Below are 21,978 nucleotides of genomic sequence, written 5' to 3'. Positions count from 1 at the left end.
AAAAAATACTTTTATACGAAACTTTTTGCGTGTGTTAGGTGTGTGTGGGTAGTGTACAACTGTGGAAATAGCAAATAACTACATAACTTTTTAAGGTGAAGTTCGCCAATCCTACTGCGAGAGGCAGCAATAACGTGTGGTTGGTTTTTACATCTGCATTGACGAGAAGAAGAAGGAAGTGTTTGGTTAGTTTGTTTATCTACGGGGGCCTGTCAGTATCCATTGTCTTATTTTTCTGCCGTCTCAGCATTTTATAATGTCAATGGTCTGTGATCTATAACCTTCATCATGGACATAAAACAACGGGCCATTGACAATCTGAAGGGTCAAGTCGGAAGCGAGTCATCAGAACCACCTGTACGTCCCAAAGCGTCAGTGTTGATCCCGCTGTTCGTAAAAAATGGAGAGTTGTATGTGTTATTGACCCTTCGTTCTGAACAGGTAACTTGAATCCTTGCGTCCTGTATCGGTAAATAATATCTATTCACGTCGTTGACATATTTTAATTGTGCTGCAGTTGAGGACCAATGCTGGTGAGGTGTGTTTCCCAGGAGGGAAGAGCGACCCTCAGGATACAGACGAGATCCACACAGCCTTGAGAGAGGCGGAGGAGGAGATAGGCATACCACCTGATCAGGTGGAGGTAGTCTGCAGACTACTCGATCCTATAGTTAGCAAGGTACTACTATTCAGATTTTGCATTTCATAGCTTGGTTGGTCTCCGTATTCCCCTTATCTTACTTACCGCCATACCTTTACAAAACTACAGGGAGGACTCTTGGTCACTGCGGTCGTGGGATTCATAGATGGGTCATTTCTTCCACGTCCCAACCCGGCCGAGGTCAGTGAGGTGTTCGCAGTCCCCCTGAAACTGTTCGTCCAGAAGAAGGACCACTCGATGTTTGGCGCCCCTGGGATGTTTCTTCACAGTTTCCAGTTTCTTGACTCGGACTCAGGTCGTCAGTATCGGATCTATGGGTTGACGGCCGCTTTTGCGATAATAGTTGCTGTTCTTGCTCTCGGTAAATGGCCGGAGTTTGACATTGATCTTGGAAGCGGATCATTTGCAGACCGTATAAATAGCAGAATAAATAGAACAATGAGTAAATTATAATATCCTTGATGGCTGTAATGGTGCTAAAAGACCGTATTTAGGCCTCATTTTATATCATTATTGTTAATGTTTGTCTGTAAAGCTGTTGGATATTTTTCTCATGACTGAGGTATTACAACACTATGGTTGAGACTAGCTTGCCTACCAAAAGCAAATTCCACTGACCTTTGTACTTTGGTCATTAAAGTAACTGACTATTTTTTATATGTATCCAGTAATCCAGTAATATGCATATGTTTGCTTGAATACAAAGTACCTGGCTACCACATAGGACCTACCTATTGCAAATATTCCCCAGCCCAGATATTATAAAACACCAGACAGTTGAAATCTGTATTCAGTCATTTAATGTAGCAGCGAGATTACAGATATAAACAGAAGGGTATACAAACGACCAGACAAAGGCAAATAACATGTTAATTAGGATGTTTTATAACACTAAGGTTGACCTTTACTCCTATTGCTGGGCCGGAAGGCTAGATACGAAAGCTGAAACTACACGGAACGGGTACGATATATTTGACTGTTAAAATAACATGAACTACAAAGCAAACGGGGTGTGGGGGGGGGGGGGGGGAGAGCAGTTATTATTGGCAATCAATGTTTTATTTTATTCCGATTGCTCCTCCTCGTTTTCAAGTCAATCATTTCACAGCAACATCAATGTTGAGCGTCAGATCCTCACCGTAACAATCTCAGCGGTCGCTTCCCTTTCACTTCAAATGTACAAATCTCAAGAGGCAAGAAAAACTAAAAGGTTAACAACACAACGTTAGAATGGAAAAGCTGCACAGCAGTTTGATGCTCGTCATCACAGATATTTTGCAATTGAGTTTTATGGAGAAAGCGATTAACGATAGCAACAGAATGGTTGATGTGGATGTTGGGCGTCGCACAGGAAGTGCGACGCCTTAATACAAGTAGACAAAGCCAGTTAGGTAACGAGATGAACGAGTGGTGGAAAAGAGTTATCAAGGCACAGTTATGTTGAAAGCATCACAGTTGCCCCCCCTGCAGTATGTATCACATTTAAATCTTTTGGATATTAAACATTTATTGTCATCCTTTAACCAATTTGTGTAGGGAGAGTATGTTTGTGTGTGTGCGTCTGTGTGTGGTAGGGGCTCTAGAATGTAATTGGTCCAACGATAAATGGAGCATGAGGTTTAGCCAGTGCATGAGGTAAATTTACATTCACTAAACTGAAGACACAGGTTGGCTTTCTGTGTTGTCATATGGCTTTAAGAATCGTTGTTCTTCCACCTCTTGCATTATCATTGACTGTTTTTAAGTCCCGCCTCCTTAAAAGAATGGAATGCTTGGAAGCTTCACCACTGAAATCTGCTGTACAGTTAATGGGAGTCAAAGTGCCATTTGTGTATTCCTATAACATGACCCCAACAACAGGAAATTAGTCAAATCAAAGTATGGTCATGTTATAAAAGCTGGGTATAGTCAATCATGAGCAGTGATAGAATTATGTTCCAAGATATTTGCTCAATAGGTCAATCTGATTGACTGTTGCAATTTCAAAATTAATTGTGCCTGATTTAAGGCTAACATATTTATGATATTCTATGCTATAAGCATAAACTACAAAAATTTGGAGTACAAAAATACTCTGTATTCATGAGTATGAAATTCTATAAAAGATACTTCAAAATGGATCACAATGGACATCTGTTTGACAATAATGGTGTGCATACAAAGATGTAAACAAATGCATACATTAACTCATTTCTCTAGGTGGCTGATTAGGTCAACAAAATTGGCTCATTATAATCAGACTGCTTTGATATGAAAAGTAAAGTAGCATTACTTTGCAAAACGAACCGGGTAATGCATTTGGAATTTCTCCAATTGAAAGAAATGAGTCATGGTGACCAAATTAACTGCAAAACAAAAGTACCTTATACACTTTATCTAGGTACAACAATGACAATGATGACAACACTGAATAATGAATCATGAACAAGCTGCATAACTTAACTGTATATAAGTAAACTTCATGAAACTAACTGGATAAGTATGAGTAAAAGAACACAATGACACAGGTGCTTTGGTATGCTATATGCTTCTGTCTGACCTTTCCAACATCTGTACGAGTGATATGAGTATAATGAATTGAGTATTAATAATCAAATCACAAGTGCTTTTTGTCAAGTTTCATAGCACCATAGGCCGAATCAAATGGCACCCCCCTATGTAACAGAAGTTTAGTTCAATGGGTCGCCCCGACTCCAGCTCTGCATGGCACCCAACTGCACAACGTACCACCTCAGAGAAAACTAACCGACAAATTAAATAGCAAACACATCGTAAAACTAGAACTCGATTGTACAGTAAACGGTTAACGGCAACCCAATCATAATCTAGACATTTCATATTTTCGGTCAGCGATTAAAGCTCAAGGGCCTGTCCCCTCCTCTCGCTATAACACACTCTTAAAAATGACAGTTCTCTTCATGGGAATGGTTAACATCGCTGTCTTTCCATTGACTTATGACTGAATATGGAAGAATTGAGCAGTGAATATTCTATACAATGTTTACCAGGACAAAAGTATATAATAACACGACAATGTAGAAATGCTCAAAGATGTTTAAAATATTAACTTTCTCAATGACAAATGCGTTACACTTTTTCTATTTTAAACAAACACGTCCAAGTACAAAACATCTAGTTCCATAGATAGCTGTGGATGGACACGCACATCAGCTGGTTAGACAAAAAGAGGTTATAAAGTGCTTGAGATAAAATGTTTATAAAACCACACATATTAATTTTCACTAATGTAAAGTTTCTTTCAATTCACATTGATTTTGTAAAAGTTGCCAACTCTTATAAAAGTCACACATAAATGAATGGTTATTTGACAACAAACAAAACAAACCTAAACCGTACAAAAAGAAAAGAGCTTTGGTTAACCCAGCAATGAACAACGTAACTACGAAACACTAGATGGCGCCAGAAACATGGCCTTTCAGTCTAACGCTCACAAACACATTGAACGCATCTTTCCTCTGCGCATGTGCAATCTGATCCACTGTCGGACAGTTATCGTTCCCTTTCTCACAACGGTTCCCATCTTATCAATATATTCCTGTCCCACGTTCTTCCATTCCAACTTTCCTGACCTCTTTTAGGGGCCCATGATTTACCGCTCACACACACACAGAGACACAGACACAGATACACACACAGACACACACACACACACAGCCCATGTGAGACCAGTGGAGGCAGTAGGTATCACTGGCCCCCCCATGATCCCGCGGAGGGATAATACCTCCTCATTACACTCCCGAACAAAAAAATCGTTTTGCACGGTAATCAATAACAATGATCACCAAAATGGGATTCACACAACCTCACAATGAGTGTTTCTGGAAAAAGTAGGTGGGGCGTTTCAATTCTCCAGAATGATTGAAATATTCGGAGGGCTGTTGACAGGGAAAGGCCAGATCTCCTGTATTGTTAGGCCTGAAGAGGTTATGCACTGGAATCCACGTTGCGCATTCCCGCCCAAACATGCACGCAGGCACGCGGGGGCCATTGGATCCCAGTAGTCATAACTGCTTCTGCAGGCTATCCAGAAGGTCCTCGATCTTCTCCATGTTGGCAGAGGCCGGCAGAGTGTTCTGCAGGCCCCCCTGGAGCTGCGTCCCCAGGCCGGTCTGCATCGGGGTTGGCAAGGTGGTTTCCAAAGCCTGTAAACTGGACTGCAGGGCCGACTGTGTACCTGTCTGCATGGCACTGGCCATCTGTTCCTGAAGGTTCGTCTGCAGAGGGCCCACTAATCCGCTGTGCATGGGCGCCTGCCTGGAGGAGGCCGTCTGGGCCATGGGGGCGTCCAGGAGAGGCTGCAGGTTCTGGGGCTGGCTCTGGGCCACCAGGCCGGGTCCGGAGGGGCTGAGCAGCTGGGAGGGGTCTGAGGAACACAAGAGAGCTTTGACCAACCACAACTCAGGCTACGGAACCAGCCCTGGAGGGGCAAAAGGACGATTCAATTCAAGTTGATTTGGATTGACATTATCACAATATGTATCTCAAAAGGATCGGTCCACTTCAACATCAAGGACGTCTGCTTTCAATAAAGCCCTCGCCTGATCCTAATCAAAAGGGGAATTACGTGGCTACATGCAGCAAGGGCCGCAGCCCAAAGGGATCACCTTACCGTTCTGGATCCCGAACACAAAGACCTTGGGCTGGCCCTGGGCCGGCGCGTTCCCGCCCACCGACGACTGGAAGAAGTGATCGACTGGCTGCTGCCCGGGCGCGCCCACCACCCCCACCCCGCCCTGGACCACGAAGATGGTGGCGCCGGACGCCGTGGCCTGCGTCCTCAGCTCCCGGGTGTCCATGGAGCTCGGCAGGCCGGAGATGGACGCCTGAGGCAGGAACAGCTCCACGGTCTGGCCGCCGGGGACCCCGCCCGGGCAGGGCGCCACCTGCATGGGCTGCTGCTCCTGGTAGAGGCCCCGCCGCCGGGCACCGCCCGACGTAGGGCTGCCGCCGCCGCCGAGGGAGCTCTGGTCCTGGAAGGACATGGGCTCCGCCGCGTCCTGCTGCTGGGGCATCCCGACCCGGACCCCCAAGCCGCCCAGGGCGGGGGCGTCCGGGCTCTGGGTGCTGAAGAGCAGCGCCGGGGGGATGGCCTGGGGGCTGAGGTCGGTGGTGCACAGCAGCAGGCCGGTGGACTGAGGCTGGCTCTGGGGGAGGGGGGCGGCCTGGCCGGGGAGGACCTGGAACAGGGAGCCCTGCGGGCCGCTGGGGACCCCCTGCTGCGGCTGCTGCTGCTCCATGGGCATGCTCTGCTGCTGGGGGTTCGGGAACAGGCCGATGGACTGCGGCTCGCTGGCAGACGTCTCCATGGAGGACAGGAAGGCCAGGCCCGTCTGCTGCTGGGGGGGCTGCTGGGGGCTGGCGGACAGGAAGAGCGTGGAGCCGGGGGACTGCCGCTCGGGGCTGAGGCTGACGCCCGTCAGAACGGCCAGGGCGCTGGGGAGCAGGGCGGCCTGGACCTGCTGCTGGGGGCTCTGGCTCTCGGGGAGGGGGCCGGGGGACTGGAAGAGCTGGTGCGGGGGCGACGTGTGGGCCGCCGGCGGCTGGGGGAAGCTTGTCTGGATGGTGAGCAGCTCGCCGGCCTGCTGCAGCAGGGACACCGCCTGCGTGGCCTGGGACGAGGCCAGCGGCTGCGGGCAGTGGATCTGGGGCTGGAACTGATTCTTGTAGATCTCCAGGTCCTGCTGCTCCTGCAGCTGCTGCTGCTGCAGGGCCTGGTTCTGCTGCTGCTGCAGGGAGCTCAGCGCTTGGTTCTGTTGCTGCTGCTGCTGTATGATGTTCAGGACTTGTTTCTGTTGCTGCTGCTGTATGCTGCTCAGAACTTGGTTCTGTTGCTGCTGCTGTATGCTGCTCAGAACTTGGTTCTGTTGCTGCTGCTGTTGCTGCTGCAGCGCGTTCAGAGCTTGGTTCTGTTGCTGCTGTTGTAGCACATTCAGAGCTTGGTTCTGTTGTTGCTGCAGGGCGCCCAGAGCCTGGTTCTGTTGTTGATGGTGCTGCTGCAGACTGCTCAGGGAGTGGGTCTGTTGATGTTGGTGCTGGAGACTGTTCAACGCCTGGTGCTGTTGCAGCACACCCAAAGCTTGGTTGGGTTGTAGACTGCCCAGGGCATGGTTCTGCTGCTGCTGTTGTAGACCATTCAGAGCCTGGTTCTGTTGCTGATGCTGTAGACCGCCCAGGGCTTGGTTCTGTTGCTCTTGCTGCAGTTGATGCTGCTGCTGTAAGTTGCTCAGTATTTGGTTTTGTTGCTGCTGCTGCTCCTGGAGTTGTATGTTGCCGAGGACTTGCTGCTGCTGTTGCATGTTCTCGATGATCTGCTGCTGCTGCAACTGGTCCTGGGGTTGCAACAGCAGCTGCTGCTGAATCTGCAGATTGCCAATCATTTGTTGTTGTTGTTGTTGTTGCAGTTGTTGTTGATGCTGCTGCTGCTGTTGAAACTGCATTTGCTGCTGCTGCTGCTGCTGATGCTGTCGCTGCTGCTGTATCTCTAGGTGCTGCTGCGTTGCGAGGGGGTTCTCCGTGTTACCGAGACAGAGGCTGTTCATGTTCTCCTGGACGTGTTGCTGCAGAGACTCCGCCGACGGCGTTGGGCTGTACAGCACCGAGTTCAGCTGCTGCTGGGCCACGGCCGCCTCGAACACCTGCTGGAGGGAGCTGCCGCCCTCAGCCTGCAGCTCCATGACGGCCCTCTCCAGCTGGGCCACGCCTTCCTGGGGGAAGAGGGACGCCTGCTGGGGCTGGGGCTGAGAGGGCGGCGGCATCTGGGGAAGGGCCACGACGACGACCCCGTGGGCGGCGGCCGGGGCCTCTGGAGAGACGCTCTCCTGGGGGTCTCGGAGAAACTGCTGCGGCACCTCCGGGGGTACGGGAGGGAGGGTGGTGTCTGCCGACACGGGGTAGGAGGCCGTGGGGGAGACGTCTTGCTTCTGTATACCGCCGAGCGGCTCCAGGCTGGAGAACACCGGCAGGGCCTGGGGGAGCTCCACGTCCTCCGGCTGCAGGGGCATGGGGCCGGGGAAAGACTCCCCCGAGGGGAGGGAGCTGGAACTGAGCTCCAGGTTCTTCTGCACTGAGATTAGGGTTTCAGTGGACGCCTGCTGGTGACAAATACATTTACATTTAGGGCATTGACGCTTTTATCCAAAGCGACTTACAATAAGTACATTTGTCATAAGAAGTGCATCAATATATCGCTGTCGGTACAGAAAGGATGTTCATAGAACAACAATCGCTAGGCTAACCAATTCCCATAATAGCAGTCGAGTTATAAACAGTCCTCGATGCTGAATACGGACATTTAGTTCACCCGCGCCGGATGGAATCAACGCTTTAATACCTTGAACACGTCAGTCTGAGTGGGGTTGCTCGTGACTTCCATCGGTGTGATCTCCTGGGGTTTCGAAGGTTGCCCAGAAGTTTCTGTCTGTTCAGGTGTCATCGATTTGAGATGTCCTTCGAACAGACATGCGTTGGCCTTCAAAGTCCCCTCTGTTTTGATTGCCAGGAGCTTTTTGCTATCCACTGTGGGTTTAAAAAAAAGAAACCAACAGAAGTACGGGTCAATATGTGGGCCAATTGTAACACACCGAACATCGATGTCTACCAGATAGCGGCAAGGTCATACCAGACTCTGGAGTGTAGGTGAACGTCTGGGCGTCATGGGAACGACCCGCGTTGGTCATGATGAAGATCCCCACGGTGGTGGGAGAGGTGATGGACAGGTTGTGGTACGGAGGGACCGTCACGATCAAATGATTCTGAGGCACAGAAGGAGAGTTAGAAACACGTTCCTGAGGTTGACACCATGCACACAGTCAACTCTTTGCATGTACCTGATGGAAGAGGTCCATGTCAATCTTAGCTTCGGCTTTCCACGATGTGTCATCTGCGAGAGACACATATTATGAGCATCCATGCAAAATTTGTATCCCCCCCCCCAAAAAAAACACAGAAATGCAGAAATTCTGAAACAGAGGTTCTCCAGCCTGATTAAAGTACCTGAAATGTTTTCCTGGAAAATGACTTTGGTTCCTTTGAGGAAGTTCTTCCCAATGATGAAGACTTCCTGTCCTCCTGTCGCAGAGCTGCTATGGAGGCTTTTCTTCAGGATCTCTGGGACACCAGCTGGCTGGGCTGCACACGCAGACAAATCAATTATAGTTACAGTCACGCAAAAGGCGATTTTTTATCTCTATGCTAAATTTGTAATTTGTCATTTGTCTCAAACTAAATCACAAGCAACAGCAATAAAAAGAATAATGATAATATGAAACCATTTATTTATATAACAAACATTCAAATGCAGCTCTTGTTGCTGTGTTAAAGGCAATCCAACTGTATATTGGATTTAATTGAATTGTCCGGAGGCAGTAGTAAGACCCAGTGCTCCAGCCTGTAGTTTCACCGTTCACCCACCAGCCAGTGGAAGATATCTAAAAATGTATCAGTTTACCCTCCTGGGCGACATTGGAATAAGCAAGCAGCCAAAGCAGTCCAATCGCTGAGTGGTGAAAGTCTTTTTTTTAGATATCTTCTATTGGATGCATGGGCAGGAGACACTGCACTTGGTCCAGACGGAGTCTACGTGTGCTTGGTCTATAAGGTATTATCAGAACTCAGATGTTAGAATCCCACCTCCTCTGCACTTAGAGATATTCCTGGTAGAGCACTATATCCACTTGCTGAGCCTTGTTTATCAGCGGGGTGACCAGTTGCTGTCTCTTTTCAAAGTCAACATCCACCCTGTGTCTCTGTTCTCAATACGCCAGTTCACCAAAACTTTGATCTGCATTCCATACGAGTAGTTTAATGTATAATCTGTATCACTTCCACATGAATATCCTTTCAGAGTGGGCGCCGGAAATATCTGTTTAATATCCAATATCTTTCCAACTTGGAATGCTTAGCAGTAACCACAATGTATTTTGATTTATTTTTTTGTAACTGAGAATATTGAAATTTCAATGTTCTCAGTTCCAAAGTTTTTTTTGGGAGAGACATGCTGAATAAATACTACATGTTTTCAAACTCAAAATAATCTTTGAATAATCGTGATTTCAATATTGACCAAAATAATCGTGATTATGATTTCATAGTTCATTCATAGTTCTTTACAGTTTAATAGTTCTGACCACAGATAATGGTGCTGGGCTAGCCCCATCCACATTATCACCAGCTGTTTGGGCCTTTTTGTAGTAGGGCTTTGACTTTTGCCCAAAAATCATATTCAAAGTTTGTTTGTTTATTAATATTAATATTTGAATATTTATTAATAATATTTTGACCATTAAATGCCTTCAGTAAGACCCGGATTGGGCTTCGCGAGGTTTGTTTACCGGCGTTGCTATGGTTACCGGTCTTGCGCGTTCCAACGGTTCATTAGGTTTCTAATAAATCGCTGTATAATCAATACTTCATTCACTGCCTCTTCCGTGGTCGTTACAATATTATGAATAGACTGCGTCGGGTTCTCCGGCGTCTCTCCCTCTTGGCCTGCCCATAACAGGTTCCAATATTAAGGACTGCCTAACATTCGTTCGAATTTTGATTTATTTTTTGATATTCTAATGATATTCGAATAACGAAGTTCGGAGTCAAAGCCCTACCTGCCACTGCATGTGTATTTACCTATTGTCTACCATTTCAATATGAGGTGAAGACATTCAGTGGTAGGCCTACAGTCTGGGAACCACTGATCCGACGAAAACCACGATCTGGCAACATGAAGACAGACGCCATTGCCCAACCCTACTGTGTCATAACCCCCGTTTCACAACGGCTGGCCGGTCGGTTGGCTGAGCCAGAGCGACGGGCTACTCACTGCAGAGGATGGGCGAGGAGGGTGTCTGTAGCGTCAGAACCGAGCCGTCGGCCTGGGGGATGTTGACCCTGAAGGCCAGCCGGGCCCGGGTGCTCTTCTTCTTGGAGCCGGCCACGCCGATACGGGCCTCGACGTCTGCGTTGCGTAGCTTTAGGATCCCCACGCAGTCCACTCTGTGGGATCAGAGAGCCAGAGGGTCACCAGGGAGCACGGCCACATTACTACGGCTGGAAGGAACCCTGCTGAACCCAATACACCCAATTTCGCGATTTTTTAGCGTCAAACGATCACAAAATTAACATAAACAAGTTTTTCAATTTTTTTCATTATTATTTTTCTTTCATTATTTTTTTTCATTTTATGTTTTATAGAAAGGGCAGAACAGCTGGATACATATCTGTATATCATTTTACATTGAAACATTTTCTTTTTGAACATTTTCTGTATTTTCTTAAAGCGAAATTTCAATGTTCTCAGTTGCAAAGTTTTTTTTGGGAGAGACATGCTGAATAAGTACAACACGTTTTCAAACTCAAAATAATCTTTGAATAATCGTGATTTCAATATTGACCAAAATAATCGTGATTATGATTTTTCCCATAACCGAGCAGCCCTACAACTGAGCAGGAAAGTACTTAGCCACACATAAGTCACAGGAAGCCCCTAGCCACACGTTTTCATGAGCAGAAATAGACCTCGCACGCAACAAGCGAATCGACGGCCAGCTGAGCTCCTCTAAGGGACCGATCAGCTGCTGGCGTAACACAATAAGAGGCGTCCTTACGCGAGCGTCATGTCCCCGCTGGGCTCCAGGGGGATCTCTATGACCGTGGTCCCCTCGATCTCCGTCTCCTTGCAGGCCGTGGTGTTGCGTCCCGTCACCTTGCAGGCCTGGTAGAACCCGTGGGGCTTCACTCTCCCGGTGTCGCTGGCCACAAACACCTGCAGCACCACCGGCTCGCTCACGCCGTCCAGCTGGAGGGACGACGAGAACACAGGAGACACGGAGGGAGGGTCACGGCTTGAACGGTCGAGGGGGTCATTGGTTGTTACGGACTCCTGAGTGTGTTCCTCATGCGCGGTGGCGGACCTTGACTTGGGGGAAGCTCTGCTGCGTGCGGTCTTTGACGGAGCCCCGGCTGCCCTCGGTCAGATAGCGAGCTCTGTGCTGGGTCTCCGGCTGCACCAGGATCTTCAGCTCCTTGCCGTCCATCTTGGGGGGGTACTGACCTGACAGGAGACCCCCCTTCACCAGAGAGACCGTTTCCAGAGAGCTGCATGGCAACAACCAGTGCATGATTAAATACCCTCAGACATGGTATCCCAAGCAGAATATAAAGCTAATAACTCCCAATAACAAGCTCTGATATAACAAATGATGACAGATAGTAAATACAAAGTGACATTTTATTGCATTTTATTAAAGTACCCAGATTGTAATTGATTAAAACAATTCTATCTTTTCTTTTTATCACTTGGTATTTTTCCTGATGCGTTATGATCGTTAGATCCTTTTTACTTGTTTATTGGAGAACCTACTTCCTATTGCTTGGTTTCCAATTTGATGAGGCCAAAACTGTGATCTTATTGGTCGGAATTTGATACTCACGTCACCTGACAGTTACAAAAAGGGTTTAGGACAGGTAATACGATTATTAATTAAAAAGGCTTAAGGTCCATCACCTCAGTGGGGGAACGAGCTTCACCGATAACTCCCGCATGTGGCCCTCCAATAAGACCGGTCGAGGGGAATGGTTAAACTAATATTCACCTGGCCTTGGGGCCGGCCTTGTCGGAGCCCAGCTGGGAGAGGACAAAGTGCGGGGCCATGGCGCTGTCGGCGTCGAACACGTCCATGCTGTCCTCGGGGAGCGCGGGCTTGGGCCCGGGCCGCTGGCGGGGGGTGCGCTTCCTGGACTTGCGGGGGACCTCCGTGTTGTCGTTGTACGAGCTGGAGCTGACCAGGCTGAAGTTGGAGGCCGAGTCGTCGGCCCACATGCTGCTGCTGTGCTCCGAGTCGGGCCCCCCCGGCCCCGCGGCGCCCCCCGCCTCCTCCTGGCTGGACATCTGGCTGTCGTCCAGCAGGTCCTCGGGCGGCGGGGAGATGCTCAGCACGGGCCGCCGCTTGGACGGCGTGTTCTGGTGCGGCGGCGGCGGCGGCAGCGGGCCCGCCCCCGGCTCCCCGGCTGCCCCGCTGGCGCCGCCCGTCCCGCAGCTCCCCTGGGGCCCCTCCGCGCCGCCAAACACGTCCGCCCCGGAGCCATCCCCGACGCCGGGGGGGTGGAGGTGCTGGGGGGCCTTGAGGTGTTCCGAGGCCGGGGCGGGGGCGGCGGTGGAGGGGCCGGAGCAGGGGGCTCCCATGGCCACGGACGGGGGGGTGGACGCGGTGGGAGAGAGGGTATCTGTAGTGTATGAGAGCCACAGAGTTAGGGGGGAAGGCCCGCCGACGCGCAGGCTGGCTGGCCCATCTGAGCAGCTGATTGGTGCAGATTTAGTCCAGATTTCCACTCTTCCCAACTCTAAATTCAATAGGCGTCTGTTGTCAGTTATCAGCCCCCACTGAGCATGCGAGGACCGGCGAGCAACGATCAGGCAGTCTGAAGTTAAAGTGGAGAAGGGTGACAGCGCCCGTATTGTTTTGATTCCTACGGTTTAAAATCAATGTGACACTGACATGCTTTGTTTACAGAAAACAAAAGCAGGCTATAATCCGTACATACACATTGCTCGGACAAAATAAATAAATAAGGCCGGGTCAAATCGTTCTGGTACAGCCAGATCTGCAAGCTGGTGACAAGGCGCCAATTTGGATTTGCTAGGGTTACAGAAGTTGCTGTAATTTGCATTCAGTAGTACACAATAGTTTTGGCATGCCAATTGGAAGATTTGGTTGGGACTAAGCGTAGCCATGGAGACAGAATAAACAAGCCTCTGACCTATGGAGCAGTGAACTGCAGACCATTTTATATGCAGACACTCCCTGCCTCAGGGGAACTTCCTGCAATAAAAACGAGACAGCCAATAAGCAACAAGAGAGCTGATCAGTCAAGACTCAACTTTTGTCAATCAAAAAAAAAAGTTAAAATACCGAAGGTAGACCTTTTGAGGTGGATTATTCACTGACACTTTGATTAGTGTGTATAGTTCATGATCATCTGAAATGGCTACATAACGGTTGTCATGCTTTAGACCAGCAATGCATTAGGACCTGCTGAATGAGGCAGGATATGTAGCATTAACAAGCTCTTCAAGTGAACTGTTTGGGCTTCTCCCTCAATGCCTATCTACTCTACTATCTCTAGATACCTTTCAATACTTGTTCCTGCACGGTCATTATTTATTTCCTTCCCCTAACCATGATCCAAGAACAGAATAATATACTTTAATTTTTATTTTATTTCTTTGAATTGTATGGGGATTCTCTATCAATGGCTAGAGGCAACTTCTCTATGTATTGATCTGTTATGTTATGCAGTGTAATTTCTGAGGACTTTTAGAAGTTAGAATGGGTATCTTTTTTTCACAATGAGTCACATTCCAACTAGCTTTTAGGTTAACAATAACCTGGATCTGTAATTAAAGCTGATCGATTTCAGCAATGAAATCTCCTATTTGCCTAGCTCTTTGTTCACAAGAATCGTACTAGTGAAACTTCAAAACCCCTCCCACACACGCGGCCCTGCCAGTCGAGCTATGCTAGTTCCCGATACTCAGTTGCAGCCGGTTAGAGTGGACAGAGTGGAGTTCTTTGAAGTCGGATAGTCTAACTCTGAGTGGCTCAATATGACACATCTTACACCGACTGAGCAAGCTCACATTAAGCCAGCTGCAGCAAACCCTTTAGAGCGCAATTGCATCAAGCAGGCTCATAAATAATGGATCAATGTAAAAGATTTGGATATGAATAACTCTGAAGGCTGCACAGCTCCTGGCAGGATACCAGAGTGTGAGGGGTAGTTAGGCCTAAAAAAATAATAATTTGGTTCCTGTTGGTTGTCAGTTGAGGTCATGGGTAGGTAGGGAACTCTTTTTTTTTCAGCGGCTGAGGGGTAGTTAGTAGGTAGGGAGGTTAGGTAGGTAGTTCCCTGTGTGAGGGGTAGTTAGTAGGGAGGTCAGGTAGGTAGGTAGTTCCCTGTTTGAGGGGTAGTTAGTAGGTAGGGAGGTTAGGTAGGGAGTTCCCTGTGTGAGGGGTAGTTAGTAGGTAGGGAGGTCAGGTAGGTAGTTCCCTGTGTGAGGGGTAGTTAGTAGGGAGGGAGGTTAGGTAGGTAGTTCCCTGTGTGAGGGGTAGTAGGTAGGGAGGTCAGGTAGGTAGTTCCCTGTGTGAGGGGTAGTTAGTAGGGAGGTCAGGTAGGTAGTTCCCTGTGTGAGGGGTAGTTAGTAGGTAGGGAGGTTAGGTAGGTAGTTCCCTGTGTGAGGGGTAGTTAGTAGGTAGGGAGGTTAGGTAGGTAGTTCCCTGTGTGAGGGGTAGTTAGTAGGTAGGGAGGTCAGGTAGGTAGTTCCCTGTGTGAGGGGTAGTTAGTAGGTAGGGAGGTCAGGTAGGTAGTTCCCTGTGTGAGGGGTAGTTAGTAGGTAGGGAGGTTAGGTAGGTAGTTCCCTGTGTGAGGGGTAGTTAGTAGGTAGGGAGGTTAGGTAGGTAGTTCCCTGTGTGAGGGGTAGTTAGTAGGGAGGTCAGGTAGGTAGTTCCCTGTGTGTTCCCCGTTTTGTTACCGATATCTTCTTCTGAATATAAACTCATTCACAACGACATGGTAAAGGTTTCAGAAGAAGATTTAAAATACATATATTACTAATTGTCTACAACACCGTTTGGAATTTACCTTTTCAGACCCTTTGTCTAAAAATGTTGGTTTCTTGACAGGACGTCTTACTTTTAGCTTGTCTTCCTACCGGCTATGGGAAAAGTTAAGTTTACCAGTAGATGATGGAGAGAGATCAGAAAGACAGCAGCAGGTGATCAGAGAGAGAAGAGAGAGACAGCCACAGATGATGAAAGAGAGAGACAAGAGAGACAGCAGCAGATTATGGAGAGAGAAGAGAGACAGCTGCAGATGGAGGGAAAAAAGAGGCAACAGATGATGGAGAGAGAAAGAGAGACAGCAACAGAAAATGGAGAGAAAAGAGACAGTAACAGATGATGGATAGAAAAGAAAGCACTAGATGGAGGAATGAGAGAGAGATAAGAGCAGATAATAGATTGAGAGAGGAGAGAAAGCGGCCAATGACGGAGAGGCAGCACTGTCTAAAGTGTATTTGAAATGGTGTGTGTGTGCACAAGAAGAAAACCTAAACTAAAATATTACTCGCTGAAGGAGACCATCAGGAATTTTCAACCTATTTTACGATCGTGTTGGTTTAAGGGACTAAGGCGGACAACTATTTTTGAACTGGGTCCAGTATTGAGCGAGAGCGCTTCAGCTCTAATCCACAACAGACAGGCTGCTAAGTAATCCTTTAGGGCAAGAACGCCTCGTCAATGTCCGTCCTCTAAAAGTGCTTGTTTGGGACACTGACAGGCTCAGATTTTCTTTGTGGAACATTGTGGAAAGGATTCCTACACAGAAATACTACTTGTATCTTTACCATTCACTTGAATCGGCCGGTTTGTTATTGTGCCCAACCAAGTCTCGCTCAACGAGAAGTCTCTCATTGTTGAAGGAAATGTTCCTTCCTAAGCTTCACTTTCTGCAGTACAACACAGAACAACTCTCCTTTCTCCAGCGCTCAGACGTTTCCACCCAACTCAACTCTCCTGAGACTTCTCCTGCAAACTCTGAGAGTTCACTTGGAAGTGGACAGAGCCCCCCCCCCCCCGTTTCAAGCGGACAAGAGTACATTTGTAATGTCTGCACCAGTTTAAATGAGCGTTCACACCACCCCAAACAAATCGTACTATCGGTGGGGGGGAAAACTCACCAGGGTTTGTTTTCAAGGCAACAATTAACTCAGGGGTGATATTGTCGTCCTGATAACCCTGTAACTTTTTGTAAGACGTTTTGATTGCATGTACTTATCATTATCAGAACATTTATGCCGCCCGCCGTCGCGTTGGAATAGACCCAAAAGACAGAGGCTTAGTATTAGACTACATGGCCCTGACCTCAATAAAACACAAAGCTGCATCGTCCAGTTAACAGCGTTTACAGCCAAAGCTTCGTTATATATTACCAGAGCCTCTTTCCCACTAGACAGAAAAACCCACTTACACCCACTCACATCTGGGTTTTGTCTTTGGGGGGGAAAGGTTACAATCGGCATATATTCCCAGGATAAATGACTCTGCAATAGTCACTGGTATTTATCAGCTCTAGCGGTGAGCCGATCTCCGATGGAAACATGACACCCGGGTAGACACGCACATTTTCGCCCCTTTGTAGTTTATTTCGAGAGTGACTCGACAGAGAGTCTGAGTAAGTAATAGATATAAATATAAGTAACCAGTGTAACATTTTCTCTGGCCTCCAGAGTGGCGAAGTCACGCCCCTTCCGGTAGAGCCCATGGAACCGATGAGATCGAAAAATATGAATGGGTTTCAATGGTGAGAACGTAATTATCTTCTGGTCCCACTCCCAGTCTTTATATACCCTGGATCACACATAAATTGTTTGTGGATTTAAATGATAATTTTTCATGCAAAGAAAAAAAAAATCGCGACGAAGTTTGAAAATGTTAGGTTTTGTGTGAGGCCGCATTGTGAACTACAGCTCTTCGCTGCGCTTGACGCGAATGATAAACGTCACCACACCCGCACTTGGAACTCCGGTACAGACATGGCGATCTCTCTGCCCCACTTCACCGCTTTTTCCAAGGGGAGGATAAAAGCATCGAAAGAGGTGAAAACCATTATAAGTCGGGGCACGTGCAGAGTTTCAGTTATGCCGATTGGAAGATTGTCGGTCTTGTCCACGCCAGTCGCAGGGAGCGTGACGTCACATACGAGACGTGTAGTCTTTCTCATTGTGTTTTCTCTACAGCCTTTAAATGAACAATTGCACAATAAACGGTCAAACTCTTGACATGAAAAATTATTTAAATCCACAATCAACATATGTGTAACCGGGGCATATAAAGACTGGGACCAGAAAATAATTACTTTCTCTCCATTGAAACCCATTCATATGTTTCGATCTCATAGGTCCCATGGGCTCTACCGGAAGGGGCGTGACTTCGCCACTCTATGGACGCCGCTTTCCATAATTTTGGTGAAAAAAAAAGGTTTAACTTTGAAGTAAATTCTGATTAAGAAGGCACCTTTCACTGGTAGATGTTTGGTTGCAGTTGCCCCTAGTCACTGATGCTGGTGCAACTTAATGGGACTTTTCTGGTGGCGATTCCCATGATGCCTTGCTTCCCCACAGAGCTGACCCAGCTTTTCCTGACCACAACCTCTTACCTAACCGTACCCTGTTAAACCTTATACCTAAACGTGTCGAATCCACTATCAAAGATAAAAAAACATCTCTAACTGTACGTTCACACCAAAAGCTATAAAGCGTTTCGAGCGATAAACGCCCATTCACTATTAGACAAGCGAGATAAAGCGATAGGAGCGATAAAACGCTTGAGCGATAGCTGGAAATGAGAGTTGCAAACAGTTAAACTTTATGCAAATAGTTATCAGCGATTTAGCTGTAAATGACCCCACAACCGATCTGGATGTTTTGAGGAACAAGGTAGAACGTTCAAATGGTTCTCGTGATGAGCGATAAGAGCCACATAAATATTTTGGACCGCGTCGCGTTTTGAGCTATTCTGCTATTTTTGCATCTTTTACAGCTTTTGGTGTGTGAATGTACAGTAACCCAATATCAAGACACAACTATCCCTAAGTGAATACACACAGCCAACTCTTCTAAGGTATCAGAATGAGAGAGAAGTCCATCTAGACTCCGCTATGATCCCTGCAGGTAGGGTCACGGCCTTGGCCATGCCAGACTGATCCCAGATCATGGCGTTAATGACGTAAATGCAGAAGCTCACCTGATGCCAGGGTTGCAGAAGGGGGCGGGCACGCCTCTCCCCCTCCCCCACTTTTTTGACTCGTGGCGGCCGTGTCGGGCTGGGCGGATGGGGGCTGAAGCTGCAGCTCTTTAGGGAGGAGGTCATACACTGACTCTATAGACCGGCGCAGCAATGACACACGGGGGGGGGGGGGGGGAAAGGCAAAACAGGCAAACAATCAAACAAAAATACAACCCAAAACCAAAGCGACACACCTCCCTGGGCTAGGCTTTCACATTCATAGAGAGGGAAGCTGTTGGAATGTAGTGCAGGGTGACAGGTGGTAAGAAAACCCCGCAGGGTAACTACATCTTCCACATGCCTGCGTAAAATAAAACCCAGCATAACATGCCTAGATCCTTGATTACGTGGGATTCCCAGTAGACTATAACCAAACACCACGGCTACACTGGAAAAGACCACCACTGATGCATGATAAGCGCCACATTAGGAGGGTGGTTGCTAAGGAACAAGGACCCATCGACAGGGCGACATGGATATTTCATCTGTGTTGACCGTGTCCAGCGTGGGTTGCAGTCTAGCAGTCATACGATACTTCAGCATCAGCAGAACGACAAGTCCGGAAGACACACACGATCTCACACCTCTCTGACCAAAACATGGCTGCCAGAAGAGGAGTCCACAGAAAGTTACTAAGCTAAGAAACCCACGATCCAATACACCCCTTCAGAGTTGTGTCTTTGTACCTGCCGGATTGGAAAGATCAACCAAACAAGCAATTGTTCAATTTGCACTCCATTAATTTACCCACATAGAGAAAAAACCTGAAGAGCTTTGGCAAAGGATAAATATAGCGTAGGATAAATATAGGTTCTCTGTGGAATCTTGATGAGCTAACGATGCCCATATCAGAAGTCTACTGTTCCTTGTGCTTTGTCTGCTGAGAGGAGAAAACGTCTTTGTGTGGGAACCCCATCAGGCTCCACTAAGGCCCCGACGTGACATCAGGCCCGACTGAGACACTTGGACCTCTCTGAAGGCCGTACAGAGAACGCTCTGAGAGGGAGAGCATGCCAGTACACTTCTGACATTGGTACCACATTTGTAACCTCAGTGTCTGTCCACACACATTGACATCCTTTAAAGCGTGGAGACATACTTCAGACCACAGGGTGATAATTTACCGGCATTTGAGTCATACCAGTGATGATTTATAACTAACGAATGCTTTTGCAAAATTGATGTCAAGAGTTCACGGTTTCGAAGTATAGGGATGCAAACATGGCTGAGCATGGTAGGATTACTTGTTAGTATTTCTGAGTAATTTTGAGTTCAAAGAAATGCTTGTCATGATGTTACAGGTTGTTGAAACCAATTTCAACCCTTCTAGCGAGTGTATAATAAGTTCACCATAATGTTTGAATTCAATTGAACAATCTAAGATATGAGAGGCGGCAATGAAGTTAATTGAAGTGTATCAATATATTTTACAATAGAATGGATTACTACAAGAGTACAATAAGCAGCTAGCTCCTTAATGGTTGAAGAACCATCCTCTCCAACATTTTTGCAAAATTGGGCTATTATTACCCAGTGGTCGAGAAACACTGGCTACAGCCTACACTTGGAACAATCCAGTTACCTCACCACATTGCTATGCCCTCCTCACATTACACATGCTTAAAGCGTTGCCAAGTGCCAGGCCCACTTTGAGCCTCTGAAGATGCCATCGAATAAGGATGCCAGATTGATACCATTATTAGAAAGTTTATTAGAATCCCTTCAGGCAGCCAGACCATAAAGTAACCTATTTGGAACAAGTCATGCATATCAATCTCCCATTACCAAATGGAAATAATCACACACACACACACACACACACACACACACACACACACACACACACACACACACACACACACACACACACACACACACACACACACACACACACACACACACACACACACACGCACACGCGTTTGACCTGATCCATTGAGAGCATTAGGAGTTGCAAGGTCAAATAACAATGCCAGGGTTGTTCATTAGCAGGCTATAAATAGCAGAAGCGATGCACTACTGGTCAGGTAGCAAGTGAACTCTGAATACCCTGCATAGAATGTGGGCGTGCATTCTGTAGTTCACACATGAAGGTTAACAAATAAACAATGCCCAACGCCTATCACTTACTACTTAACTAAATATCGGAGTTGACACAAAACAAAGCAACCTTTTGTAAACAAATCCTATTTATTGACAGTAACCTAGAACAACTAGAGGCAGCATTGTTGATTGTAAGTTGTATTGTATGGTCTGGGTGCTATATTCTATAGTTTAGAATACTCTGTTATGATAGAAGATATGTAGGTCAAAGTTCTGCTGCACTTACTTGAAACGAGGAAATAACCATAGAGCAACAAGTACTAGGTATTGGGTCGGGTCTAAGTTACTAAATCGTCTCTCAATAAATCTAAATTGCGCAATAGAGCAGCTGTTTGTAGTTTATGATAGGTGGGTATGACTGAAGATCGGAAGTATCTGGACATGGCCAAACCCAATGGCCAATCCCTTTCAACAGATGCACTACTAACCAAAATAGCACGTTCATTCACAACCATAGGCAACAAGGACACACATAAACACACAGACAGTCACGCACACGCACACACTCACACGCGCACAGACACACGAGGACTACAACCATGTAGACCGTTTTAATTGTTCTAAATAGGAAATAGGTCGACCAGGACATTGTCCTTCTAAACGTATGGCACCAAGACATCATTGAGGCAGTTCATCTATGCAAATGTCACATTCAGCTAGCCAACCGAGCTAGCTGGCCAAGTTAGTTAGCCACATTGGATGGCAGAGGAAAAGAGGGCTAAGTAGTGTTAGCTAGCAGCTTGACGAGAGCTATCTTGACATTCACATCACTACATGCAAAACCAGGACTAGTTGTAAACGTGAAGTACTAATGCAGTAAGATCTTACCTTTTGAGTAAAGAGACTTAGGGGAATTAAGGTCCAGATCCGAGGTAAGGAGGGATATAAAATCAGAGGGCATAGCAACGCTTCATCGAGGGGAGGGGACGTACACCCTCTCTAGATCAGAAACGAAGCCAGGCTCCTCTTGGTCTGTAAAAATTTGCGTTTAATAAGCGGAATGGTTCACAATATATACAGGATTTGATAATCCGACCAAACACTTAAGACGTAAACATACTTTTATTACTACGTTTCACGATTAGTTTGCCTTTGAGAAGACACAGCTACGATGAAACGAATACACACACACATACACACACACACTGCCCGGAGACGGTAGCCCCCCCCCCTGACTCCGCCCACTCTCGTGGGGCTCCGTCACGTCACTACGTATGCTAATGTGCGCATGCTGGAAGTTTTCAGTTTCTTTATTTCGATATGATTCATGAAAGCTACGTGTAGCTGTTATGCATGCAACAATCTCAGTGGCGCAATATTAACAATATAAATACATATATGGAGTGATTGGTGAATGGT

At 47.2% G+C, this 21,978-nt stretch overlaps 2 protein-coding genes across 4 annotated transcripts; one reads left to right on the top strand and one right to left on the bottom strand.

Annotated features, from left to right (window-relative positions):
• Nucleotides 1–40: 40 nt before the first annotated feature.
• nudt7 (nudix (nucleoside diphosphate linked moiety X)-type motif 7) lies at nt 41–1,681 on the top strand. The gene is made up of 3 exons (XM_056599762.1): nt 41–441; nt 518–679; nt 770–1,681. The coding sequence occupies exons 1-3, from the start codon at nt 289–291 to the stop codon at nt 1,112–1,114; spliced, it is 660 nt and encodes a 219-aa protein (XP_056455737.1). The 5' UTR covers nt 41–288; the 3' UTR covers nt 1,115–1,681.
• Nucleotides 649–21,777, bottom strand: nfat5a (nuclear factor of activated T cells 5a). Of its 3 annotated transcripts, XM_056599758.1 has the most exons (13): nt 21,680–21,777; nt 21,448–21,591; nt 18,475–18,609; nt 12,268–12,898; nt 11,587–11,770; nt 11,281–11,471; nt 10,497–10,669; nt 8,675–8,809; nt 8,509–8,561; nt 8,301–8,433; nt 8,013–8,197; nt 5,292–7,773; nt 649–5,045 (listed from the first exon to the last, which is right to left on the bottom strand). In XM_056599758.1, the coding sequence occupies exons 2-13, from the start codon at nt 21,518–21,520 to the stop codon at nt 4,684–4,686; spliced, it is 4,737 nt and encodes a 1,578-aa protein (XP_056455733.1). In that variant the 5' UTR covers nt 21,521–21,591; nt 21,680–21,777; the 3' UTR covers nt 649–4,683. The 3 variants fall into 3 exon arrangements, with proteins under 3 accessions (XP_056455733.1, XP_056455732.1, XP_056455735.1); XM_056599757.1 differs by having other exon boundaries at nt 21,448–21,777; XM_056599760.1 differs by having other exon boundaries at nt 5,292–7,770; nt 21,448–21,777.
• Between the last annotated feature and the right edge of the window lie 201 nt (nt 21,778–21,978).

The sequence above is a fragment of the Gadus chalcogrammus genome, chromosome 9 (genome assembly GCF_026213295.1).
Source record: "Gadus chalcogrammus isolate NIFS_2021 chromosome 9, NIFS_Gcha_1.0, whole genome shotgun sequence".
In the NCBI taxonomy this organism is placed as follows: Eukaryota; Metazoa; Chordata; class Actinopteri; order Gadiformes; family Gadidae; genus Gadus; species Gadus chalcogrammus.
Note: the sequence above shows the minus strand (reverse complement) of the source record. Positions and strands in the feature narration are given on the sequence as shown.

Coding starts and splice junctions, on each gene's coding strand:
- nudt7 (XM_056599762.1), top strand. CDS start 289: ATGGACATAAAACAACGGGCCATTGACAATCTGAAGGGTCAAGTCGGA. Junction 442..517: donor TGACCCTTCGTTCTGAACAG/GTAACTTGAATC, acceptor ATTGTGCTGCAG/TTGAGGACCAATGCTGGTGA. Junction 680..769: donor TCGATCCTATAGTTAGCAAG/GTACTACTATTC, acceptor ACAAAACTACAG/GGAGGACTCTTGGTCACTGC.
- nfat5a (XM_056599757.1), bottom strand. CDS start 21,520: ATGCCCTCTGATTTTATATCCCTCCTTACCTCGGATCTGGACCTTAAT. Junction 11,771..12,267: donor AAGGCCGGCCCCAAGGCCAG/GTGAATATTAGT, acceptor GTTGCCATGCAG/CTCTCTGGAAACGGTCTCTC. Junction 10,670..11,280: donor AGCGGGGACATGACGCTCGC/GTAAGGACGCCT, acceptor CTGATCCCACAG/AGTGGACTGCGTGGGGATCC.